Consider the following 25,277-nt stretch of genomic DNA (forward strand, 5'->3'; position numbering starts at 1 on the left):
TGGCCTGAAAAATACTGCTTGGCTATCGCCCATGGGAACATAGGCTACCACTTATAAACATAACATTCTAACAATAAGCTTTCTGCTTCTGTACCCTCGCTTGTACAACCAATAGGAGAAAAATAGACCTTTGTGTTTAAGACAGAATGAGGAATGGGATTTAGGGCTTAAAAACCCTGTACCTCTACATTTCGGGGCTGCTTAATTTGGGGTCTGCGTACTCCTGGCAGACCCAGCTGGCTGAATAAAGAGCATGTTTCCTATAACTCACTGATTTCTGGTGGTCTGTGTGTCTTTTGGGGGCTGGCGGCTACAACACTATCCAATTCTCAATATATCTTAACCTAAGTATAATTTTATTATGTTAGCTCTTTGGTCAAAAGCTTTAGTGTCTCCTCCATCAATGCCAACTTTATAAAGCCTAAACACTTAATTTTGATATTTAAATTATTTTTCGAGTAAGCATTAACATACCTTTCTAGTCTAATTGTGTGTGTCATACTTTCACCACTTCCACATTTTGCTTTAACTGTTTCCTCTGCATGGAATGTCCTCCTTCTATAAATTTTAAGCTGATGAAATCCTGTTCATTCCTCAAAATCCAATCTATGTTTGTCCTAGCCAGAGGCACTCAGTGCCTCTATCCTTTGAGCTCCCTTACCTCGTTATACTCTACCCTGTACTACCTAAAGTATCCATAATATGAAGCTGGTGGAAATGCTGGCTCAACATTCTTTGGGATTTACTTTAGAGTGCCTTCAGCATATTAGCATTGGAGAGTATAATAAATTATACTTTAGAAAATTATACCTGGGAAAAATTAATTTGTAAACCATTAACCCTTAAATTTTATATCTGTAAATTAGAAACAATTATTTGACTATCAGAATCTTCTTGAAAGAGTAAAATCATATGGATTTTATTTAATTTGTATGATTAAGATAACACATAAAAATAAACTGAAGTAGAATGATTAAAACATGTTAAGTTATAGAAATAAAGCTCAATTTCAGAAGGTAAAAATTCTATAATGAAAATGGTTGCTTTGAAAGTAAAATTAGATCTGGGCTCTTAATACTCAAGTCAGCAAAAATTTGTGGTAGGCATTTCACAAGCATAAATACAGATGGAATGCCATCTAGAATGACTTATTATATTTGAAAGCACCAGTATTAATAAGCAGCATACAATTCCATATAAACTTCTTTATCTTATTTAATGTAGTCACTGTATAAGTTTAGAAAATTAAGTTATTAAGGTATTTCTTTGTAAACAAAGACTGTCACATAATATTCGTACTAATGGCAATGCCTTACGAAGAGAAAGTGCTTAGTTAATATTTAGTCAGTGAATAAAATATGAAAAATTATACTAAATAACTGCATTTACATTTTAAAAAGAATTTTATAGCAAAATTCTTACATAAAATACTTTAATATACTTAACTTTACTTAATACTTATGACAAATATTGCATAGTATATATTATATAAGTTTACATATATAATGTACTTAAACATTATATTTACAAATACTGATTTAAATTTTCAGCAGAAAAATTTAGTGTATTTTCATTTCCTAGAACATAATTATGTCAGATAATCATTTTTTACTTTTTTTATAGGTAGCAAATTTTCCTTCTACATACAGAGGATCAAAACAGTAATGAAAACAAAAATTTTCCCTTTAGTTTTATATTTTATATCTTAATTTCCTGAAATTGATCCTCACTCTATAGTTCTGAAGAAACACTTCCTGTATATTAACACTCGAAGTTAATCTGAGGAGTGGAATATAAAAGAAGGGTGGAAGAAAATTGAGACCCATGTAGTAGCAAATGTCTTGCTGCTTTAATGTATCTGCTTCGATGACAGGAATATAGGAACCGATAGGTCTGAAGCTCTGTCCTACCTCCAAGCACTTGCTCGCCAGACCCTACCTGAGTCTCCGCTGACCACAAAAAAATCTTCTAGTCAAAACTTGATAAAGAAAATTCACTCCAGGTCTATTTATATACAATTAAATATCCATAGTGTAAGGGTATGGAAAAACCCAATGATTAACTAACACTGAAGAAAAGCATAAACTAGTGAGGGAGGCAGATATATAGCAGGTAGCATGAAACAGTTGAGACTATCGTAAGAAATAAAGCAAAATTCCATATATTAGATTGACATATAAAGAAAGAATGCTGATATAAGACAAGCTTTTATAAAATACCTTTTAACTCAGTACTAGGTACCAATAACAAGTGGGTAAAGTCATTTAGAATTGAGTCTAATGTGAATGTCCATTCACATAAAATATTTCCATCGACTACCATTATTTCAGAAACATCAAATTAGTTCATCTTAATCATGGGCTTTGAAATCAGAATGACCTAGTTTAATATACTTCTTTCTTAAATTACTATGTAATGTTGGCAAGTGGCTTGACCTCTTTGAGCCTTAGTTTCTTTATTTCACACAATTTTGTAAGAATTACATAAGATCATAGAAGCCCTAGTTTGTGTTAAAGCAAGTGTTAAATAAGTGACTTTCTAAAAGGCAGTCGCATAAAATTTTTAAAATAAGAAACATTTAAGAAACTTTGTAAAAAACCTTTCATAATGCAAATACTTACTGATGTGACTGTAAATCATTTATCTTAAAGTGGAATATACATTAATGAAAATTAAAATAGCCCCCAAACTGTAATTTTTAATTTGCTTAATTTACTCATGGAAAGTCAATAATGTGATGCCAATAATAATAATACCTCCTCATGATTAAATAGTGCATTACAAGTCATCATGCATTACATGCATGATACTAGGACACCATTTAGATTAGTGGTTCTCAAATCTGGCTGCACATACGAAGCACCTGGGAAGCTTTTTAGACATGCAATGCCTTAGTCTCAACAAAAGATCCTGACTTAGTTCTTCTGAGGTAGCATTTCTTTTTTATAGTTTCCCAAGTGATTCTAATGCATACTTAGGCTTGTGAACTGCTAATTTAGATTCTCAAAAAAGCCTGGTTTGTTCATTTTTCTTTGACCTTGTTCTTAAAGTCTTCACAATAAAAAAAAAAAAGAGTCAATAAACTAGAATATTGTGACTTTTTTGAGAAAGAAAGATAGTATAGTGGTTAAGAAAAATAATTCTAGTATCACACTACCTAGATTTAAATTCTAGCTCCATCACTATCAGTGTGCTCTTGGGAGAGTTATTTAAGTTCTATGTATCACACTTTTGATCATCTGGTAATGGTCATAACAACATCAGTAGCACAAATAGATGTTAGTATCCAATGAGAAAATGACCGTTCAGCACTTAAAGCAATGGCTGGCAAACAGTACATGCTCTACAAGTATTATCTAATGTTTAGGATGCCTAATGATACCTCTGTTCTACAAGTATTATCTAATGTTTAGGATGCCTAATGATACCTCTGTCACCAAAAGACAGGATACTGTGTTCAAACATAATATTTTTTCTCTGCTGAGCTGGCTCCAGAATAAAAAGCACTCATCATTTAATTACTAGAATTCTATTGGACATGGGGATGTAGACTACATATTAATATAAAACCAATGACAAAAAAAATAAAGATAAAAAATTCTCTGATGAGTGATTCTGGTGTTTGGGTAAATAAGTGTCACTCAAAATATTTTGTATTTCATATAATTCACTAAGAATGGTAAAGAAAAATGAGTCTATAAAGAATTTTTACACTTAAAATTGATAAATTATAGGACTAAAGAGGTAAATTACTCAAGAATTCATTTAAAAAAAAAGAATATATTGATATTAGAAGAAAAAAGACATTGATTTTTAAACAAAAGTGATTGTGAAATATGTCTTATTCAAACATATTTCTCTCCTTACTGCTAAATCATTAAGCCAGAGGAAAAATAACATGATTGTGTTGCCAAAAATATATTAAGCAGATGTATATGTAAATATAAAATCAGAGAAATTTAGTTTTCTGATATGCATGTTTGATTACTGGTGACTAAGAAAGTATAAAAATAAGAGCTGGACAGAATTTAAACCTGCATAATATAAGGCTATATAAAAGCTCTTTTTCTAATAATAAAATCCTTCCATAAATAATTTTTAACTCACCCGTTTAGATCGCAATTCACTGGTCAAAGGATTAGATTCTTCAGAGGTATTTTTATTCCCTGCTTTAAGTACATCAGGAGAAGGAACTATGAGTTTCATGTAAGTTTCCTTTTTGGCTTGATTTACCAAAGATAAAGGTTTCACATTGGACACCAATCCCGTAGACTGTATCACACTTGTGTGTTTGTTCACAGATTCCTCCTTTGCCTGAGAGCTTTGGAAAATAAATGGAAGCTGCTGTGACAAAACCTGAGGCTGCTTCTGCTGGGATTGGAATGATGAGTGAGTCTGGGATTCAGACACAAGAGGTAATGGCTGGTGTATTCTTTTTTCCTGGGCTTTTTCAGTTGCTTTCTGTCCATCTGCTTTTGGGTCTGAAATACTATGTAATAGCACCTGTAAATAAAAAAATAATAATAAAAGTCAACTGCTTAACATCTATCCAGACAAAGAACATCCAACAGTAAAACCTGGAGAAAAAGAGCACTTTAAAAAAGTGTTCCTAATGACTTATGATAGATGTATAAAGCTCACAAGAAAAGTATTAAATGTCTCTTTAAAAATGTTTCTCTATCCCCTATTCCTTCTTTTGCAAAAGTAATAACAAAAGGCAATAATTAAATTTAAACTTTATAGACTTCGAGAGTCAAGATAAACCAGATAGGGGGTCAAATATGTGGTGATAGAAAGAAATCTAACTATGGGAGATGGACACACAGTGTAAATATATATACGCCTTACTGTTAAAGTGTACAATTGAAACATTAGATTTCGGTAACCAATGTCACCATAAAAAAAAAAAATTTAAAAAAAAGATAAACCAGATAATCCCTAAATATGAATAATGTGGGGATACTGCCAAGGGAACTATTTATACCTGGTTGTTACTTTTATGTTGTGCTTCACTCTCTGAATCAGAATCATCGTCTTCACTTTCTTCAATACTTTGATCTTCTTCTTCTTCATCTTCCTCTAGATCATCTGAATCACTACTACTAATGCCTTCACTTGAGGTGTCTGATGATGTGCCCGAATCGCTGTCGCTGTTGCTAGAACTTTCCACAGCTTTCTTTCTTGGTTTCTGGATTAAGACAAGATTTTCGCAAGACTTTATTTTTGGAAAAAAATTTAAGTTTCAGTAAGAGGCATGCTCTTTTAATTTTCAAACGATATTTTCAATTTCAAAATGTCATTTATTTGATGTGTTCAAAGAATAGGAAAAAGAGAAAAAGTCACATATTGTTAAGGGTAATTCAACAAACTGATCGAATTAACATATCTCACGGGAATTCTCCAATAAAATGTACAAGCTCTGTCATGCAGAGTATTGGAAAGATCAATATTATAAAACATCAATATTACAAACATTGATATTACAAAATACAAGAGTAATTTACAAAATAATAATCCCAATTATGATAAGGGTTACACACACTGAAGTTCTATATTTAGCTTTAGTCTTCTTTATGCAAATAGTGAGTCAATAGCCAAATATTTACATGTAGCATGCCAAACACACCTTTCAAGGTACTGGACTACAATGATGTTATCTAAGATAGAGTCCTTGCCTTCGAGAAATATACATTCATTCTAGTGGTGGTGGCAGTGGTGGTGGTAGACAGATGATTAATATAAAAGCAAATAATTCCATTTAGTAATAAGTGCTATAGAGAAGATAAGTAACAAAAGATTTATAAGGTGCTTTACTTAGGGTCAAGTAACTTAATTTTTTATATTTCACGTCAAATAACATAGGAAAATGTGATAAAGACAGATTAATTTCTGGAACAATTAAGACTCTATAGGAAAAAGAAAATCCAAAGGTGGTAGAAAGCAACATTAGGTTACATAAAAGGAAAGTTTTCGGTTTAAAGAACTGATAGTAGTGAATAATAAAGAAAAAAAAAGAGATGAATTATAACTCAATAACTATATAACAATGGAAAAGTTAAAAATCTGTCAATAGGAAGACTGAAAAGGAAAAATATTGAAAAGATTTAGTAAAAAGACTGAGTATAATCCAAAGTTACTTAGAAATATTTCAATAGCATGTGCTGATTGATAAAATAAAAACAAAATATAGAAAAGGTAATAAATTACAAAAGCTATGGTCTTAATGAAAATATGGCCTTTCATGACTATTGGGTTAGGGAGTGAAAGACAAAAATACACCTATTCAACAGGAAGCCAAGCTGAGCCACTGTTACAGATTGCAACTCTTTCCTTTGTATCTTCTGAAATTTGATTTAAATAAAATGCATATGAGTGAGAAGAGTCACTCATGCTGTTTTATTCTGCTTTCATTGGTGCTCTGTGTTAACTGCTCCAAACTATCAGCTGTTAATGCTTCCTCCAGAGACAAACCTTCAATAAGCAAACTAATAGTTACCAACATTCCTGAGCTATCTTCTCTAACAGTAAAACAGAGTAAGGAGGAACCGAATTGGAAAAGTGTGGGAATCGCAGGATGAAAGACACCAAAGTAGAGATTAAAAGGAAACAACAGTAATATATTACTATTAAGTCTACCATTTGTTAGAGAAATAGCTCCTTTGCAATCAGAATCTGTTGTAGGTTTCTAAGCAACTATAGCAAGACTATGAAAATCATAAAGAATCTAAACTGAAGATACTACTTTTAGTTTCAGTAGAGGCTAAGAAAGGAAAGTATGGGGGAGCTACAGTGATTTAGTAAAGAAAAGTAAACTCCTATTCAAATGCCTAAGTAATCTGTACAGTTTTTTATTAAAGATGGCATGAGAAATCAGGCTTATACCCAAGAGTGGATCTAGAGGTGCAGGTTCTAAACTTTATAGTGTACAGTATTCACTGGCAGAACTTGCCACAACCAGCAGATTCTTGGAGCCCAATTCCAAACAGGGCACAGGGGTGTGCTTTAACAAGCGCTTCATGTGGTTCTGATGCAGATGGTTTTGCAGAGCACACTCTTGATAGTGTGCAAAAAAAGAGTCTGTGCTTTTATAAGGTGACTAATTTAGACCTCATTAAAAAGAAAAGTAGATGTGAGTAGACAAGTATGGGTATTAGAAAAAGAAAGAAAAATAAGTTTCAATATCACCAATTTCATTTCCTTAGTCCTTATTAGTGTGTGTGTGTGTGTGTGTGTGTGTTGTATGTGTGATGTATGTGTGTAGGTAAGTAGTTCTTTTGTATTTACACATAATTTTGTAGTATGCCTCTTTTCTGTCATTTAAACGTTTTAAAAATGAGTCTTCTTAGTTCATCAAAAAATGATCAAAGAAGAGCTTATTAATCAATTCACTTCCCCCTATCCAATGGGGAAAGCCTTCCAGAGCTCTCTCCTTGAACTTTCATTTCACTGTATACTTATTTCTTCCAATAACAAAGTAAAAACATATTTAAAGCTATTATGTACCAGGCACAGTTCCTCTAGTCTCTGGAGATACAAAGGTGCAACAAACAGATAGCAACTCTGCCCTAGTGGGAACAAGGTGCAGAGAATCAACAAACAATATAAATAAATGTTTTTAGTAATAAATACCATGACTAAAACAGGATAACTGAATAGATAATGTGTTGGGAGTAGGGTGGGGTGAAGATTTAGATGCAATTATCAGGTAAGACCTTTTTGAGCTGAGACCTAAATGGAGGATAAGAGCCAGTCACATAAAGATATAATAGAAGAGCCTTTCAAGACAGGGGAAACAGCAAAGAAAACAAGTTTGATGTGTTCAAAGAATGGAGAAGTCAGCTAGACCAGCTACAGAAGAGGGATCCTGAGAGAAAGCCATAGGAAATAAAACTGGCAGGGGTTAGATCAGACACGTTTTTGTAGGCCATGGCAAAGATTTTATTCTGAGTAGGATAGAAAACTAATGGCAGGAGTGATAACAGATGATATTTTGAAAACCATAAAAAACGTATGTTTTAAAAGACTATTTTGGCTGCTGTAGTAACAATAATTTATGTGGCAGTAGGAGTGGAACTTATTCAAATTTGAATTGTTTTATTTTTTTCCTAAACGGGCTGTAAGTTTATGCATTTTAGTTTGTGACTTACTTTGTTTAATCTAAAATAACTATATATCTATTCTAAATATACATACAGACTAAATGTGGTAATTGGACTTAATCAATGATTTTCAAGGAGCAATATGGAGATATGTAACACTGTCCCCGAGGAAGAATTATCAAAATTAGCTGAAGAATATTTTTTTTCAAACTACACATGAAAAGAGCTGATGAAGCAATTTTTAAAAGGCTTTTAAAACTGAAAATTACTAGGTAAAAAAGGATTTTATTCTTTAGTTCGAATGCCTTTCATCTCTATTTTAGTTGAACAACTTACCATTACAAAGTCATGCCAGCTCATGTATAGTCGAAAGGTGCTCTTCTCCTGAAGTCTGAAGTTCTAGTTTCCCTCACTCAGGTAGCCAGTCTCTCTAGTGTTATTTCTATGTGGATGTCTGTAAACACCACTCAGAATCTATTTCTTTATATCACTAAAAAGGTGCCTCTATAAGTTTTTACTTTAACAGCACTGATTTGTTTAAGACTGTCAGTGGAGATTCCTCATTAGAACTACAGACAAGAAGAGTCCTGCTCAGTGCCTTGTACACTGTGGAGGTACCGGAGGTTTTAGATTCTACTAGATGTTAGCATTACTTCTAAGAGGTAGGACAGTGTTGTAAGGTTTAAAACAGCGACATTTAATTTTTAGAAATACATACAGAAATATGTCCAATGACATGATGTCTGGGATTTGTTTCAAAATACTGTGCGAGTAAGGAATGGGTGGTGTTTCAGTCGGAGTCTGCAGGCAGAGAAGCTGGCAGCAGTGCAGCTAAGCCCTTAGAGAGCACACTAATGGGAATGCCCTTGAAACAAATCATAAGAGAGAAGACTGAAGAGCACTTGAAGAGCAACAGGTGGAGACTGTGACTCTGAAATCTATGTCTCTAGAAAGAAATAACCAAGAGTCTTTAATCACATTTGCTTGAGTGCTCGGGGGTGGCACGGGGGCGCGGCTTGAAGAAGAAAGGGAATATTTTCGTCTTAGGACCTAAATACAGTCCTTTTGAGTTTTTGTGGGAGGTGCCATAAGGCTTCTTGGCTTTACTAGAGGATCTTTCCCCTAGACTCAACCATGTCTTACCTTATTCTGGAAAACATTCTGTTTGAGAAGGGAACTGAAACATCTAAAGGAAATATTTCTATGTAATATGCTGGGCAAATGGAAAAAAAAGAATTATTTGTTTTATTGATTCTGGAAAATATATGGAACTTGATGCTATCTTGAAGGACAAGGAAAATTTGATAAAATAGTTCCTTAGGATTAAAAATTAGGGCCTGAGAGGCATGTTGTTCAGATGTAAAGTTCACATCAATGCTACCTGCAGCCAGTGGCTATATGTTTTCTGTTCATGTCTTCCAGCAACAAATTTAGTATCTTTTCATCTTAACTAAGCACTTATGCACATGTGGTCATAACTTTCATAGTTTGAGGTGCGACAGCAAAACTAGCACAAATTTCTTCCTTCTTCACAATTCCACAGAGAAAAGATTCATTTTACTGTAGCTCTTAGCAACCTCAGAATATTTTTTTTCTTATTAAGTCAAGAACTTACACCTTTTCACTTAAAGCAAGCACTTTACAGTTTCTTTTTGGCATATCTGAATTGCCAGCATTACTACTTAAAAGTAAAACAAGGGTTACTTGAACACAGCACTGCAATACCATGACAGTCAACCTGATAACCAAGACAGCTACTAAGTGACTAAAAGGCAGGTAGTGCATAAAGCCTGAATATCCTGGACAAAGGGATAATTCACATCTCAGGCAGGATGAAGCAGGGTGGTGTGAGATTTCACCACACAGCTCAAAAGAACACATAGTTTAAAGCTTATGAATTGCTTATTTCTGGAATTTTACATTTAATATTTTCAGATGGTGGTTGACCATGAATAACTGAAACTACAGAAAGTGAAACCACAGGTGGATAAGGGGAGACTACTGTAATAAGCTGCCCACTGGGATGCCAGTGAAATTCACTAGACGGTGGGCACTACTGGGTCTCCTACACGCAACTGCAAAAAAGCTGCCAACTGGCAAGGAAGCTACCTAAAGGTAGCCACAGCGTAAGAGCAGGAAGAAAGCACTGGAAACAGAAACCCCTTCCTCTTGTTTCTCCAAGATCTTGTATTGACAAGATCTAACATTGTTCCAACTGGCAAAAAAAAAAGGATGAATTTAAAATTGAGAGGCATTACACTGATAATCTGTACAGTTGGGGATAAAGCAAAATAAAACTGGTCATGAGGTGATAGATAACTGTTAAATATGAATAATGGGTATACAGGATTACTATGCTATTCTGTCTACTTGTTATATTTCAAATTTTCCATTAATAAAAAATTTTTTGTTTTTGTTTTCATAGAGTCAACCTGCCTGACTTCAAATCCTGGCCACTTACTGGCCAACTATTTTGGGACTCTGTTTCCTCATTTGTAATAATCGTACTTACCTTATTAGGGGTATAGGGAGGATTAAAATAGATATTATGTACAAAGCAATTAGTGCAGAGATGGTATGTAGTAAGTTCTCAAATATTTGCTATTATTACTATTTGTATTATTTACTGGTGTAGACAGTTTTAATTTTTTCATATACATAATATTAGTACCACGCCATCAAAATAAACATCTGCAAAAATAGGAGTTAGTAATTCATGAAAAATTATTCCATGGATTCAGGTGATTTGACCTTTAGAACGCTTATATATAGATTTATTACAAATTTGTCTTTGAAAGAATAATTTACCTTATCCTTGATTTTGTCAGCTCTAGCATCCAAAGGCTGGTTTTTGTTTTGTTCCTGATTACATTTTCGATTTCCTCCACCTGAGCTTATACTTTTAGTTTGTCCCACAGAACTTGAAGCAGTAGTGGATAGTACAGATGTGTTGATACCAGATACAGATGATGTACTGTTTCCATTTATTGACCCATTTACACCTTGAAAATAAAAATAAACATGTTTATACAATAGAATATTATTCAGCCATATAAAAGAATGAATGATGATGTATGCTACAATGTGGATGACTCTCAAAAACAGTATGCTAAGTGAAAGAAGCCAGATACAAAAGGTCCCATATTATATGATTCCATATATGAGATATTCATGATGGGTAAATCCATAGTGATAGAGTGCAACCTAATGGTTCCCAGGAACTGGAGGAGGGAAGAAAAGGGAGAAACTACTTAACAGGTATGGGGTTTCCTTTTGGGGTGATGAAAATGTTTTGAAACTAGATACAGCTGATGGTACCCAACACGATGAATGCATTCAATGCCACTGAATTATTCACTTTAAAATGGTTAATTTTACATTTATGTGAATTTCACTTTGATTTTTAAAAATGTCTAGAAAGATAATTAAATGCAAATACTCCTCCTTCAGAGAAAACTCCCCAAAACACTAACTCAAATGAAAAGAGATATTAAAGCATCTAAAAGCTATTAGAATAAAATGATATTCTAATAACAGTTAACTACAGAAATATTAATAATCACTTAAAAGAAAAAAGGAATAATGGTATATTAGATTTAATTAATTTAATGCTTAATTAAAAAAGAAATAATATATTATACTGAGTTCCATAAAAAAGGTAATGAGATACAGAGGAAAAAGCAGTGGAATTGGGAGTTAGGAGACTGGAGTTCAAATCCTGACCACATTACATCAGTACGTAACATTACGTAATCATTCATTATTCTTGAATGATTTTGCAATAACCTTGGTTGCAAAAAAAAAAAAAAACAAAACTAAATGCTATTTAACCTTGGTTGCAAAATGAGAATACTTCCAATCTCAAAGAGTTATTGTAGGGATTAATCAAGACAACGTGAAAGTGACTACTACAGCTATATAAATGTTATTAAACTTGAACTCTACTCAAAATAAGTATTGGAATGGAAGACTTGAATTATTTCACTTGCTAATATGAATACCTTTTTCGGGACCATTTCGATTACTTTTTCCTGAAGTCCTTGAATGGAATGAAGAAGAATCATGATTCTGGGCTGGAGGAGCAAACAGTGGTGGAATTCCCAGTAATGGTGGAAAGAAGGCTGCCCCTGTACGACTATGGACATCTGTTGTTCGCCACCATTCTGCACCTCAAAATCAAACACCAAACAAACAAGCAAAAATACTTGAATTAACTTTCTAGAGAATGTAACAATGCTTTTTATATTTTATTCCTGAAAAAAATTTCAAGTTTCATCTCAAAAGAGAACTGCTGAATTATACATAGTCCTGATCATCTTTCTAATTGTAACATGTCTAATTAGAAGTTTTACACCCATCATTCCTCTCATTAAGATAAGTATCCAAGGATCTTAGCAGTTTCCTTGAATTTGTTTATTAAGAACAAAAGTAGTCTAAGGTTTTAAAAATAAAATTGAAAACGTGTAATGTTAAAGAATTATTTGACTCTTTGATAACTTGTACCATAATTTTCTAAAATAGTAAAGAAACAAGATAACATAATAGTATATTTAAGATATGCTAATCTATTTATTTTTTTATACTAATCTATTTTAAACCTTAGAATTTAAGGTTACCATCTATAACCAATGATAAGAATTTCCACAAATTACACATAATATAAATCTAGCTCTGATAAATCAGATTGTTTAAATAATACAAAGACTACTGTAATCCAGTATACCCCAAATTCATTTATGAAAGAAAACATTCTACAGTCAAACAAAAACATAAAGACAGCAAAACCAGTAAGCCTTTTTTTAAACTAAGATCGAAAAGTACTGAGATTTCCAAAACAAGTAAGTCATATTAAAAAATAAAAGATGTATAAAGTTTCTCCCCTTAAAGTTAATGAAAAAAGCTTGATTTTTAATTATACTTTTCAGATAACAATGATTGTTTTATCAAAGTAAAATGACTAAACAGTAGAAAAACCATCAAATGCAATTTAGATATTCAAACAATGGCTCTCAGTTAAAACTTTTAGAAAAGAAAAGGAGAGAAGCCAAATTTTATGGAATACATTTTTTTTCCGAGGGAGGGTGAAGATTAAGACAAGATTGAAAAATAATCCAAAAGAAAGTCTTGTATTGCCCCATCTAAAATCTCAGAAATAATCTTTTCCAACTGGCTAACCTACTAGATCATCAAATCAGTTATTACCTTTGAGGCTCATCTTCCAAGGAGATATGCTACATTTTTCATTGATTGTAACAACCATAAAGAAATTAGAGAAAAAAAAAAACCCCAATAATATAGCATGAGAAAAATTCAATATTGTCAGTATACTGTATTACACGATCTTTCAGCTTTTCTAGCAATATCACTCTCCATTAAAAATAAGATGTAAAGTGATGTGTACCTTGATTATCTAATGGCAAAAATCTGGTTTTTTAAAAAAGTGAAATGTTCATAGTAGCTGCCATTTTGAAAGGTCTAAAAGAACAGTTAGCAGAAAACTATAAAAGCTATTCTTCTGCACTGCAGGAAGGTGCTGCTAGTGAAATGACACCGATGTATATTCGGCAGTGCCTGAATGATGAGAACTCAACCAAGAATAGCTACACAAAAGCATTAATCATTCATCCACTGTTCAGATGAAAAAAGTGTATTCAAATAGAAAGAATACACTTCTTTGGGCTTATATCAGCAAAGCTGGAATCTACTGCTATTCGTATGTTTGAAAACTAGGTGCTACATAGCTGACAAAAAGGGACTCAGGTTTTCCAAAGATATTTATATTATTCAATACAGCCTATAATTAAAGCATTACAGTTGAATGTATAGACTTTGTAAACAACCAACAACTTGGTAAGGTAATCAAAGTGTAGTTAAGATTAAATATTTTAGACATAAACTCAGAAAAAAACATAAAAATGTACTTCAGAATGTCAGTGATAAGTAAGTACATAATAGGGACTAGGAAAAAACAATTGGCAAATGTGTATAATAAACAAGTTGATGTCTCAAGTAATATAAACAAGTTAACAAGATTAATCAAATAAAAAGATAAAAATGGTAGGGCTGCTGACTACAAACTTTATAAATGTCTAATATTCCATAGGAAATAATACATTTTAAAGAGAGCTTATTTATCTTGTAAATAGAAGAAAATTTTTAAAAATTTAGTCACTCACAAACTAGCTTGTCTATCACGTGATGTATACAAAATAAAAATTACATAAACCAGCACATTATGAATTGCTAAATGTATTCAAAGAAGGTAACAGCATAGGAGCAACATTAGTCATATTCAACTGAAAGATCATAATATTTCAGAGGTTATACTGAATCTCAATTTGAACCTTAAAGATATAGCAGAATTTCTAATTCTTTCATACTTCACAAAATACATGGTAATATAATAAAAAATATGACCAAACATTGTATATATTTTTAAAGCAATTATCATGAAATACCATTTCAACATAAAATAAAAATAATTTTATTATACTAATATCCATTAAATAAATTTGCATGTTTTGATTTAATCATCTAAAATGCAGACTAATTTAGAAATGCATAAAATTTGAAAACAAATTGTTCCTCATTCAAAATTCCTAGTAATTTCTTCCTTGTGTGTCTTCATTTATTTATTAGGTGATTTTTAAAATCTGGCATTATGGTTACCCTTTTGAATAAAGGCAACTACAGAGAATTTAAATATAAGTTATTATACCAAATCTACAATTTAAACAAGTGAGTCCTCTTAAACTAGGCATGATCACTGTTCATTTGGCAAAAAAGTATGCTTCTATAGGCATACTTTTACCACGAAAGACTCTGTCTTGTAATTGTTTGTTTATCTATCTCCTAATAACTTAAGCAGCAAAACATATACCGTGTTTCTCAGTGCCTGGCTTAGTGCACAGCACACAGTAAATGCTCCAAGAACTTAGTACAATAAATGAATGAGTGAATAGTTTATGTAGGCTAGAGGAATTATTAATTTTTTTTCTATATAGTAGAAGCACCAACATTATTGAAGTCCAGATGAGTAATTCTTTATATTTGTTAACCATCATTCCAGTGCAGAAGGTAATTATACAGTAATTACATTGTGGTTAAGAAATGCTCAAAAGTGATACTATAATAACCTATGATAAAAAAAAAATTTTTTTAAGATACCAGTAACTATCTATATTACCTATTTAGATTTTCAATCAGCAATCTTATATTTCAGCAAATAGCTATTAAATGCTCATCTTGCTACGCGACCATGCTAGAAACTGATTGAATTAAATTGTTATTAGTATTTTTAAAGCAAATTTTAAGGCTTAATTGAAGATTTTTATTTAAATTTTCTAGTCATACTATCCCTCCCTACTGTCCCCTCTCTTCTAGACAACTGAATTAAATAATATGACTCAAGAAATAGTACTTGAAATATATATTTAGCCATCTTTCCATTATATATATACATATATATATACACATATATATATACATGCATATAAGCACTTGGCAATTTATTACCCATTCAAGTGGGCAAGAGAAAATAATAATGATAGTTACCAACTATGCACTAATTATTTGTGTCAAACACTGCATTCAGCATTAAACATGGCATATCCCCTTTAATCTTCATAAGAACTCTAAGAGGCTGGTACTATTATTATTATCCTCATTTTTCAGATAACAAAACTGAGGCTAAGAGGTCAGATTACTTGTTCAAGGTCACACAGCTAAAACATAGCAAAGCCAGATTTAAATTCAAGTTTGTGTCTAGAATTATGCTCTAATTTTTAAACATCCCTTAATAAAATTTATTAAAGTAAAATTAATCACTGGAAACACTTAAAGTTTAGACTTTCAGAAAAATATAAAAGGACAAATTATAGCATATTTGTCTAAATCAAGCTTTAACTGGTGAACTTCTGAATTCTCATAATCTATAGAACTAGGGATTATTCTGGTCTTCCTGCCATGTAAGTTATGCAAGTTGTTTTGACTGAATATGGAAAAATATTAAAATTTAAAAACCAAGCTCATCTTCCTTACAAATTGCAGAGAAGTGAGCACTCAAAATAAAAGTATAGAGATATTCATTATAAGAACTGGACTTTAGTTTTCTAGTATTAAGTAACTTTTAAAAAAATTAAATAAAGATGAAAGAAATTTATCAAGCTCTACACTTAAAATATGTACACTTTTCTGCATATTATACTTCAATAAAATGCACAAGAAAAACTTGACCTAATTATTCACTTTTGTTGCAGATGCTTTTTTTTCTATATAAACACAAGTACTTAACTAATTGCATTGCCACCAAGCACACATAGAGTGTGTGTGTGTGTGTGTGTGTGTGTCTGTTCGCACATAATAAATAGGATTGAGGAAATTTTTGCACAGGAGTTTTAATACAGCAGACATTAGATTGTTCTTTATGTTAATTTAATAAACAAATTACTGCTTGAACATTTTCAAGCTTTCCTTCTTTCCTTGAACACTGTTTGTAAGAGATGTTTACCTGGAAAAGACGCTAGTTGGGGATGTGCGGCTAAGGCTGTGGGTGTACCAAGTGTCCCCAAACCACCAAATTCTGAATGCCCTGAGCTGGCTGAATGTAGACCAAAGACTGGGTGGCTGACCATTGGGAAGGCACTCGACACTGTGGACAGGTTAAACGGTTGATCCCCAGCTGCTCTGAATAAATGTCCTGGGAGGGAAAAGAACACACTTAAAGTTGATTTCAGAATCTGATTTCAGTATTCATAAGTTAGTTATGATTTCATAACTATTAAATTTTTATTTTACATTTTTTTCTTTCATATTTCTATTCTTCAAACCCTACAGAATAAGATATTTATAGGAACATAAAAGCACTCTGATAAATATAATTAAAATAAATGGCATAACCATATTTACTTTGAATTTGAGAGATATTTTAAGTAAATCTTTTTCACTAATTATAATAGTTTGACCTGAAGAAGTGAGGTGAACTTTCTGTTAATACATGTACATTAACATATTATCAAAAACTTTTACTCATAAGAAGGAAAATAAAAGCATCTTATTAATAGAAAGCTGAAAACCAGTGAAATAAGTCCAGAATCTGTCACCAAGTCATTACTCAAATTATCATACACTCTAGGCAGTTTTCAGTTTCCATGTGCCAGAAGTGAAGCTATGTTCTCTATCCAATAGTTCTTTGATGAGGAGAGTTGATACCAAAAAGGGATTATAGTCTAGCCTAATAAAGCGATGTACAGGACAACATAAAGATTTAATGAGTAAATGTACTAAGATATTTCTGCATCTAAGAGGGGTTATCAATATAAAGTTCATTTTTTCATTCTGTGATGGAAAGATCACATTCAATTCAAATGTGTGACTTTTCAATCCCCACTTTTAATCTAAAGAGAATCTAGTACTAAGTGTCACAACCCCAGGCTGGAGTGTTATACAATCAAAACACAACTTATTTTTCGTACTTTGTAGGGATCTGGCAGAAAATATGTTAAAACTTGAAAATCTTTCTTTTACTTCCAGGAAATAATTAAGTTTCCCTGGCTTGATACTATGAAAACAATATCAAAATCTCACATTCCAGGCTATCTTAAGAATTTACCATGTGAAAGGTATTGTACTCTCTGTTAAAATAAGAGTGAACATTCCTTATTTTCTCCTGTTTATAACAGACCTGGCTGTGCATTCTGATTTAATTAGTTTTAATGCAATATGTTTGAAGAAAATTTTAAAATATAAGTTAAAAATAAGTTTAGTTTTTTTTTTCATTTAGTCACCAAAAAAATTTGTCCTCTTTGCTTTTTTATCCCCTGAAAACCAAGGAGAAAGTCATCAAAGGTCAGAGTATGCCCTGAGAGACTATATTCTTTACTAAAAGTGCAATATATTTTTATCGAAGTACTAAGATTTAAATAAATTGCATCAAGTCACAAGTATGTCTCATATCAGCCTTTAAGGTAAACAGTTATTATTGAGGGTTGAGGTCCCACTAAAACAATAACCAGATAACATAGAGAAGAGCCTTGGTTTCTTTATAACGAAGGCCCACAAAGAAACCGTCAGAGGGGAGGACAAGGAAAGACACACATGTGGGTATCTTTTCTAAGTCAGCCAATCTTTGTTTTTGTTTATCAAAGCCTAAACCGAAAATTTGTGAATTTGGTACTTTTGTATCATCAGAGTTCTAGACTATATTAGCACTGAATTTGAGTCAAAACAAAAGTAGGGCATGCTGCTGGGGAAAAGGGTCACTCAAATATCACAATCTTTAAACAATGAGCTTGTAACGTTAAGAACCAGTATTTATTTTCACATGTGATTGCACATAAAATCCCTGGTTCTCACCAATCAATTTAACTTCCTGAATCAGATGTCCTTAATCAAATGCTTTATTTGTAAATATACTATGATCAATTATATTTCCTTTTACATCAGTTTTCTTGATGAGCAGTGTTTCCTGATGAACATTACAGTTTGGGGATTTCAGAATCAGCTGTCATTTAGATTTTAAAATAATAGTTCTTAACTTATATTTGTCAGCTACATATATATGTATATATACATGTATATATACACATATACATATATATGTGGCAGTGACTTAATATGAAAATATGAGTGGTAAACTTAAAACTACACAAAACATAAATGGTCAGAACAGACTGAATTATAAAGAGTCAGAAACTGATAGAAATACTTCTACAACAGCTAATGAACTGGTAGAAAGCAGCATCCTTAGATGCATAGTTAAAACACTGATTGTATGATTGGGAAAAAGCAAATGAGCTAAACCCTGGAGTCTCATAGACAGAAAACATGAGCAATACCTAAATGAAACTGTCACTCTTGCAGCAATAATTAAGAATCGACCATACACAATTTGATAAAAAAGGGTTTTTTAAAAAAAAATTCTAAAAAGAGTGATATCTGTAAGGAACTGAGTAGAAAATTTTAACAAAGTATAAGCTTATTCACCACAGATATAAATGGGGAGAAAAAAGTATGGTCCTGTACACAGAATTATATTTATGACTGGCAACATTATAAAGAGGCTACCTTATTTTTCTTTCTTAAACAATTCTTGGTGGAAGATAACTAAAGCATAGAAAGCTCCCAAGTGGCAACATTCCTTGGTGAGAAAGGATACACTTTTGTATTTAGCGAAGATGATTAGGACCACATAATGGTTATAGTGATATCATGCATTATCAAAAATACACATTAGTATTGTTTCTCTATCATCTTTTAAAAAACGCAGATACTAATTCTATGTAAAAATCTTCCAGAATTTATTCTGTTCTTTATTCAACTGTTACAGTAATTTATTTAGACATTTCATGAACATACCTATTAAGCATCAAGTGCTATATTTAGTTATTGGCATACAAAGATGAATAAGACATAATCCTTAACCTCAAGGAACTCATGGTTTGACCATAATTTAAATAGTATGAGACTATTTTTTACATCACGATGTATAAAACAAGTTAGTTAATATTTTAATATTATAAACTAGTACTGCTACTGCCATACACAGGACTAATAAATCCTAAATACCTAAAACAGGTCTCATACATAATAGATATAATATCTGATTCAAATCAATTCATTACTCATTAAGAGAAGCACATCTCTGAGACTAATTTTAAAGGCCTTTAATCTGAACATGAAGTTGTCGGGAATCTTCATTTAAATTTGCAAGGATGCTTCCTAGTATCCTTTTGCCTTCTTTCCATCAACCCCTGGTCCTGATTTTCTTTTATTTAAATTACCACTTGACCCTTTGTTCCACTTTGATTTCATTTAGGTCACATGTTGAATTTGATCTCACAAAATTCTACCACCTCTAAGATTTTAAATTCTTAAGTTTCACTCTAACTACAATTTCCCCATTTCCATTTCTTTCTCGGCATGACTTCTGATCTCTCAACATTCTACCACTCCCCTGATCCTATCTATCTCCTTTCCTCTCAATCCCATCACCACCTCTCCTGTGTGAACCTTAAAAGTCTTACACCTGTATGTCTACTTCTTTCTCACTTCTCAAAATCTCTAATGTTTATGTCAAGCCCAAAGCACTCCCTTTCATTTTGTCTGTGAAGTTAATAAAGTTTTCCTGATCACTAGATCCCATTAATCTTTACTCCACTCTTCTCATTCTTAACCTCTTTATATAAATCTGGCAATGCTGAATGCCTCTCTTCCATATTACAAACCTTAAGCACCAGGGCATGGAACTATCTCGATCCTCTTCTTAACTATATCTTTCAATAATACCACTGTCTGCTTTATTGTAGTCTTTTTTCTTTTCTAGATGTAAGCATTCCCCCAAATTTTGTCCGACTATCTCTTTTTTTCCCCATTATACTTTCTTCCTCAGTTTTTTCATATGCTTGTACTGATTTAATACTTCTATGTGAATGAATTCTAAATTAGAAGGTTAGCTCCTTGAGAGCAAAAACTGAATCTCACTTATCTCAGTATCCTTAATACCTGGCATAATCTGAAACATAATAGGTACTTCACAAATGTTTCCCACTGTTGGATTTTTGTTCACATTGTTTCTTCTACTTCAGACCACCCCACCGGAAGCCTATACAAATGCTCTTAGACTTCTTTTCCCTTTTATAGTCCTATCCATCCTTCCCTAATTATCTAAAACTGTATTGCCCGAGAAGTATCCCTGAAACTCCCAGATATGTTGGGCATCCTTTAGACATCCTCTGGACACAATCTGTCTTTTATCATACAAGGTTATGATGGAAATGTTAGGTAGGTAATCAAACATGAGCTACAGGAGAACAAAGGAACAGAAGCCCAGCCCAGAGACAACCCAGAGACCACCCAAAGGACACTCCACTTGCAGTTAAAGAATCAGTCCTGAATCCTGAGAGACAAAAGACTGGAGGGCCATAAAACTTATAGCTGGTTTAATCCGGCTACAGACACTTGTGCAGAAGGTACTACCCTAACCTGGCCAAAACCGCAGCCTTATTATACCATCATTCTAATATCATTCCTATGCCCAGAAGTTCATGAATCTAATTATAACAGACTGAATTCTAGGTAACCACATGCGCACTAGGCAAAGTGTTATATAGCAGCCAAGTATCAATCAAAATGACCCCAAGCATGGATCACCTAGGAACGCCTTTGTAATCGCCTTTGCAACCACCTAGCGGGGGCCCTACTTCTCCACTGTTACAACCCTCTTCGCTGAGAACCCCCTCCTCCCTTGGAGCATACTCTGTCTTTTATCTTTTATCTTTTCACCTCCCAAATTCCACAGGGCTACAGCCTTCCTTCACATAGCCCATCTCCTTCTAAAATGTACTTTTAATAAATATTACCTTTCATAACTCACACTGTGCTAGAATTGTCTCTGTGGCAGTGACAAGAACAGAGACTCTCTAGTGTTGTTGCTGGGGCGATGCTGGAGTTCAGATCGCCCCAACAGTAACAGAAAGAGTCACTTCTTAATCATTTTACTCTTTACAAAACACTGCATACAGCAAAATTATCAGTTGTAAGGACAATGTCTCCTAATACCTGCAGCAGACAGCTCTAAAATGATAGTTTTAAATTCTTTCTCTCTTTTTTTTTAAAGGCTATCATTCTTTAAATGATTAGAAATACTTCTCACTTTTTTCTCTGCTCCAATTATAAAAGGCATTCACAATGTTACTAAAAGCTCTTTGGGTATTCAAAAGCTGATTTAATGCCATCTATGTTGTGGCTTTATATACAACAGAGGGTGTTTAGACTGTACCCTTGGTTGAAGGTCAATGACCTTAGTCTTCTCCAACTCTCTTGAAATTTCAAGCTACTGTTCATAAAGTAATTTTTGATCACAAACTGGCGATGTCTCAGTGAATACTGTAACTACATTTAAAACATAACGTTCTATATTAATAAAGAAGCAGCATTATATTTTCTTAGATAAAAAATAAGTCAAAGTGGCTCTATTAACCTTATGATTACAAAATAAAATTATTTTAATATTAGAATGCTCTAGTTTTGGAGAAGTAACTTTTTTTCTACGTTAATATACCTAATATTAGAAGATGATTCCAAATAAAAGCCTATTATAATTAAAACTCTTAAATTTTGCTCAGAGAAAACATTTGCAAACTGATAAATTATATCATAAAATAAAAATAATTTTAGAAGACCATAATTATTTTTAACAGATATTAACATTCAAATACTATTTCACTATTATGAATGCAACTTTTTAGTTTCTACTGTGACAAGTAACAATGTGCACATTTTGTATAATAAAAACATACACCTGTAACGCTGAAATTCTACAATGTGCACATTTTGTATAATAAAAATTAATATACACCTGTAATGCTTAAATTCTTGGCTTAAAATAGGCTGATACTTTTTAGGAGAGCTTTTCAAATTCTACTAGCCAATCTATATATAAATGATTAAAAGCAGTTACAACACATAAAGCAGGTGTCTCAGTAACAAGACATGGTAACTGCAAGTGTCTTTATTAATATTAATGAACTTCATGACACAACAAAATAAGAGTTTTTCTTCTAAAAGAATAAAATAGTATAAATACTGTACTAAAGCCTTGAACCCAAACTACCAGTGACCAAAGCTCCTACCAATCAGGAAAAGTCCAGATAGCAAATCAAAACAAAATAATTAAGTATACTAAAAAATCTAATCTTTTAAAAAATCAAGGAGACTGCTTACTATGATAGAACTCCACATATGTTGCTTTCTGTGTACTTAAAAATGTCTTTACTCTTTCAGTGCTACACAAATTTGTCTTCAAACTCTTGTCTCTAGCTCTTAAAAATTGTAAGCATAGTTTTACAGCATTATAAAGGCAGTCTGTCGCATACAACCTATAAATCCTCAAAAATGGTAATGCATTCAAATAAAGACCATATGAACACTGGCAATAACTGAGTGTAATAACTAAAGTGAACATAAAGAAATGCTCATATTACTGGCTCACACGTTAAAATTCTTAAGTAGAGTAATGTCTAAATATTCTGAAATTCAAAACATACAAATTCTACGAACTTGAACTTTTTTGAATAAGAACAGAAAGAATTCTATAGTTAATGGTGACAAACATTTCTTCCCAAATAATCTTCATTTCATTCCTGTATTCTCATAACTTTTTCAGCCAGTCAACCTTCATATTTTAACAATATAAAAAGATTTATGGATGAAAATAAGGTATTTTTATTTATTTATAAGTATGTATTTTGAAATTATTTTAGACTCAAAAGAGCTGAAAAAATAGTAGAGTCCTAACCTCACCTTATGTTAAAATCTTACATGACAAAAAAACAATTTTCAAAACCAAGAAATAAACCTTGATTAATTAACTAAAATAAAGGATTTATTCAGATCGCATTAGTTTTTCCACTAATGTCATTTTTCTGTCCCAAGATCAAATCCACGGTCTCGCCTTACATTTAGTTGCTATATCTTCCTAATTTTCTCCAATTTTTGACAGTTCCTCAGTATTTTCTTTCATGACCTTGATACATTGAAGAGTACTGGTCAGGTATTTTTTAGAATGTCTCTCAATGTGAGTTTGTCTAATGCCTTCTCATGATTAGAAGAGGTTATACATTCATTACTGAGAAGAACACCCAATGTGCCCTTCTCGGTGCAACATATCTGTGGACCATGATGTTGCTATGTGGTACTGGTGATATTAACTTTAATCACTTGGTTAAGTTGGTATCTGCCAGAATTCTATGTAAAGTTACTACTGTCCTTTGAGACAATCTTTTTTATTAGGGAAAAACATCATTAAAAGCCTAGGTTACCTTGGGAACAAAAGCTGCCACTCTATAAACATTGAACATGGTGAATGGGCTTTTGATTCAATTTAGCAGATAATGTATCAATCCTCAGGCACATGACTATTCTTAAAAGATAGGACAGTTCCTCTTTTGTAATAAGCATTTTTGTTAGATCTAGTGAAAGAATTTAGAATTCATAAAGTGCTAAAAACTCCACAATATTATAAATATTTCTATATTCAAATATAAATGTATTTTAATAATAGAACAGAAAAATAACTAAAAACAATCTAATTCTAAAATCTTGTTTTGCTTATGTTTCAATATATCAAAAAAATCTTAGTTTTCCCATAATGAATAAAAATTATTAAAATTAGCTTTGAAAAACATTCTGGGAATATTAATTTTCTGAGACTGCCATAAGAAAGTACTACAAACTAGGTCACTTAGAACAGAAATTTGTTGTCTCATATTTCTAGAGGCTAGGTGTCTAAAATCAAAGTGTTGGCAGAGCCATGCTTTCTCTGAAGGTGCTAAGGAAGGCTCTGTCTGTTACCTGCTTCTTTTCTAGCTTCTGGTTACCTCAGGCATTCTTCCTGTCTTCACATGGCTTTCTCTCTGTGCATCTCTGTGTCCAAATGTCCTCCTTTTACAAGGATACCAGTTGTATTGGTTTAGAGCCCATCCTAACAACCTCATTATGACTTAATTACCTCATTTAACCTCGATTACCTCTGTAATGACCCTGTCTCTACGTAGGTCATGTTCTGAGGTACAGGGGGTTAAAGCCTCCAATATATCTTTTTTAGGAGAAAGATACAATTTAATCCATAAGAAATGCTCATATTACTGGCTCACACGTTAAAATTCTTAAGTAGAGTAATGTCTAAATATTCTGAAATTCAAAACATACAAATTCTACGAACTTGAACTTTTTTGAATAAGAACAGAAAGAATTCTATAGTTAATGGTGACAAAACATTTCTTCCCAAATAATCTTCATTTCATTCCTGTATTCTCATAACTTTTTCAGCCAGTCAACCTTCATATTTTAACATATAAAAAGATTTATGGTATGAAAATAAGGTATTTTTATTTATTTATAAGTATGTATTTTGAAATTATTTTAGACTCAAAAGAGCTGAAAAAATAGTAGAGTCCTAACCTCACCTTATGTTAAAATCTTACATGACAAAAAAACAATTTTCAAAACCAAGAAATAAACCTTGATTAATTAACTAAAATAAAGGATTTATTCAGATCGCATTAGTTTTTCCACTAATGTCATTTTTCTGTCCCAAGATCAAATCCACGGTCTCGCCTTACATTTAGTTGCTATATCTTCCTAATTTTCTCCAATTTTTGACAGTTCCTCAGTATTTTC

The 25,277-nt window shown here is 32.3% G+C and overlaps 1 protein-coding gene across 16 annotated transcripts in view; it reads right to left on the bottom strand.

The window, feature by feature from the left end:
- The window catches only part of BAZ2B (bromodomain adjacent to zinc finger domain 2B), a 287,601-nt gene that overhangs the window by 87,375 nt on the left and 174,949 nt on the right, over window positions 1-25,277 (bottom strand). For 11 of the 16 annotated variants that reach the window (XM_025039214.1, XM_015596523.2, XM_025039213.1 and 8 more), the window contains exons 6-10: window positions 16,609-16,797; window positions 12,101-12,268; window positions 10,908-11,101; window positions 4,985-5,188; window positions 4,108-4,503 (exon numbers count right to left, since the gene is read on the bottom strand). In XM_025039214.1, coding sequence (XP_024894982.1) covers window positions 4,108-4,503; window positions 4,985-5,188; window positions 10,908-11,101; window positions 12,101-12,268; window positions 16,609-16,797 — 1,151 coding nt within the window. The remainder of the gene's footprint in view (window positions 1-4,107; window positions 4,504-4,984; window positions 5,189-10,907; window positions 11,102-12,100; window positions 12,269-16,608; window positions 16,798-25,277) is intronic. The other 5 variants (XM_015596527.2, XM_025039207.1, XM_015596525.2 and 2 more) reach the window with 3 other exon arrangements.

Source organism: Pteropus alecto, unplaced genomic scaffold, assembly GCF_000325575.1.
Source record: "Pteropus alecto unplaced genomic scaffold, ASM32557v1 scaffold3, whole genome shotgun sequence".
Classification (NCBI taxonomy): domain Eukaryota; kingdom Metazoa; phylum Chordata; class Mammalia; order Chiroptera; family Pteropodidae; genus Pteropus; species Pteropus alecto.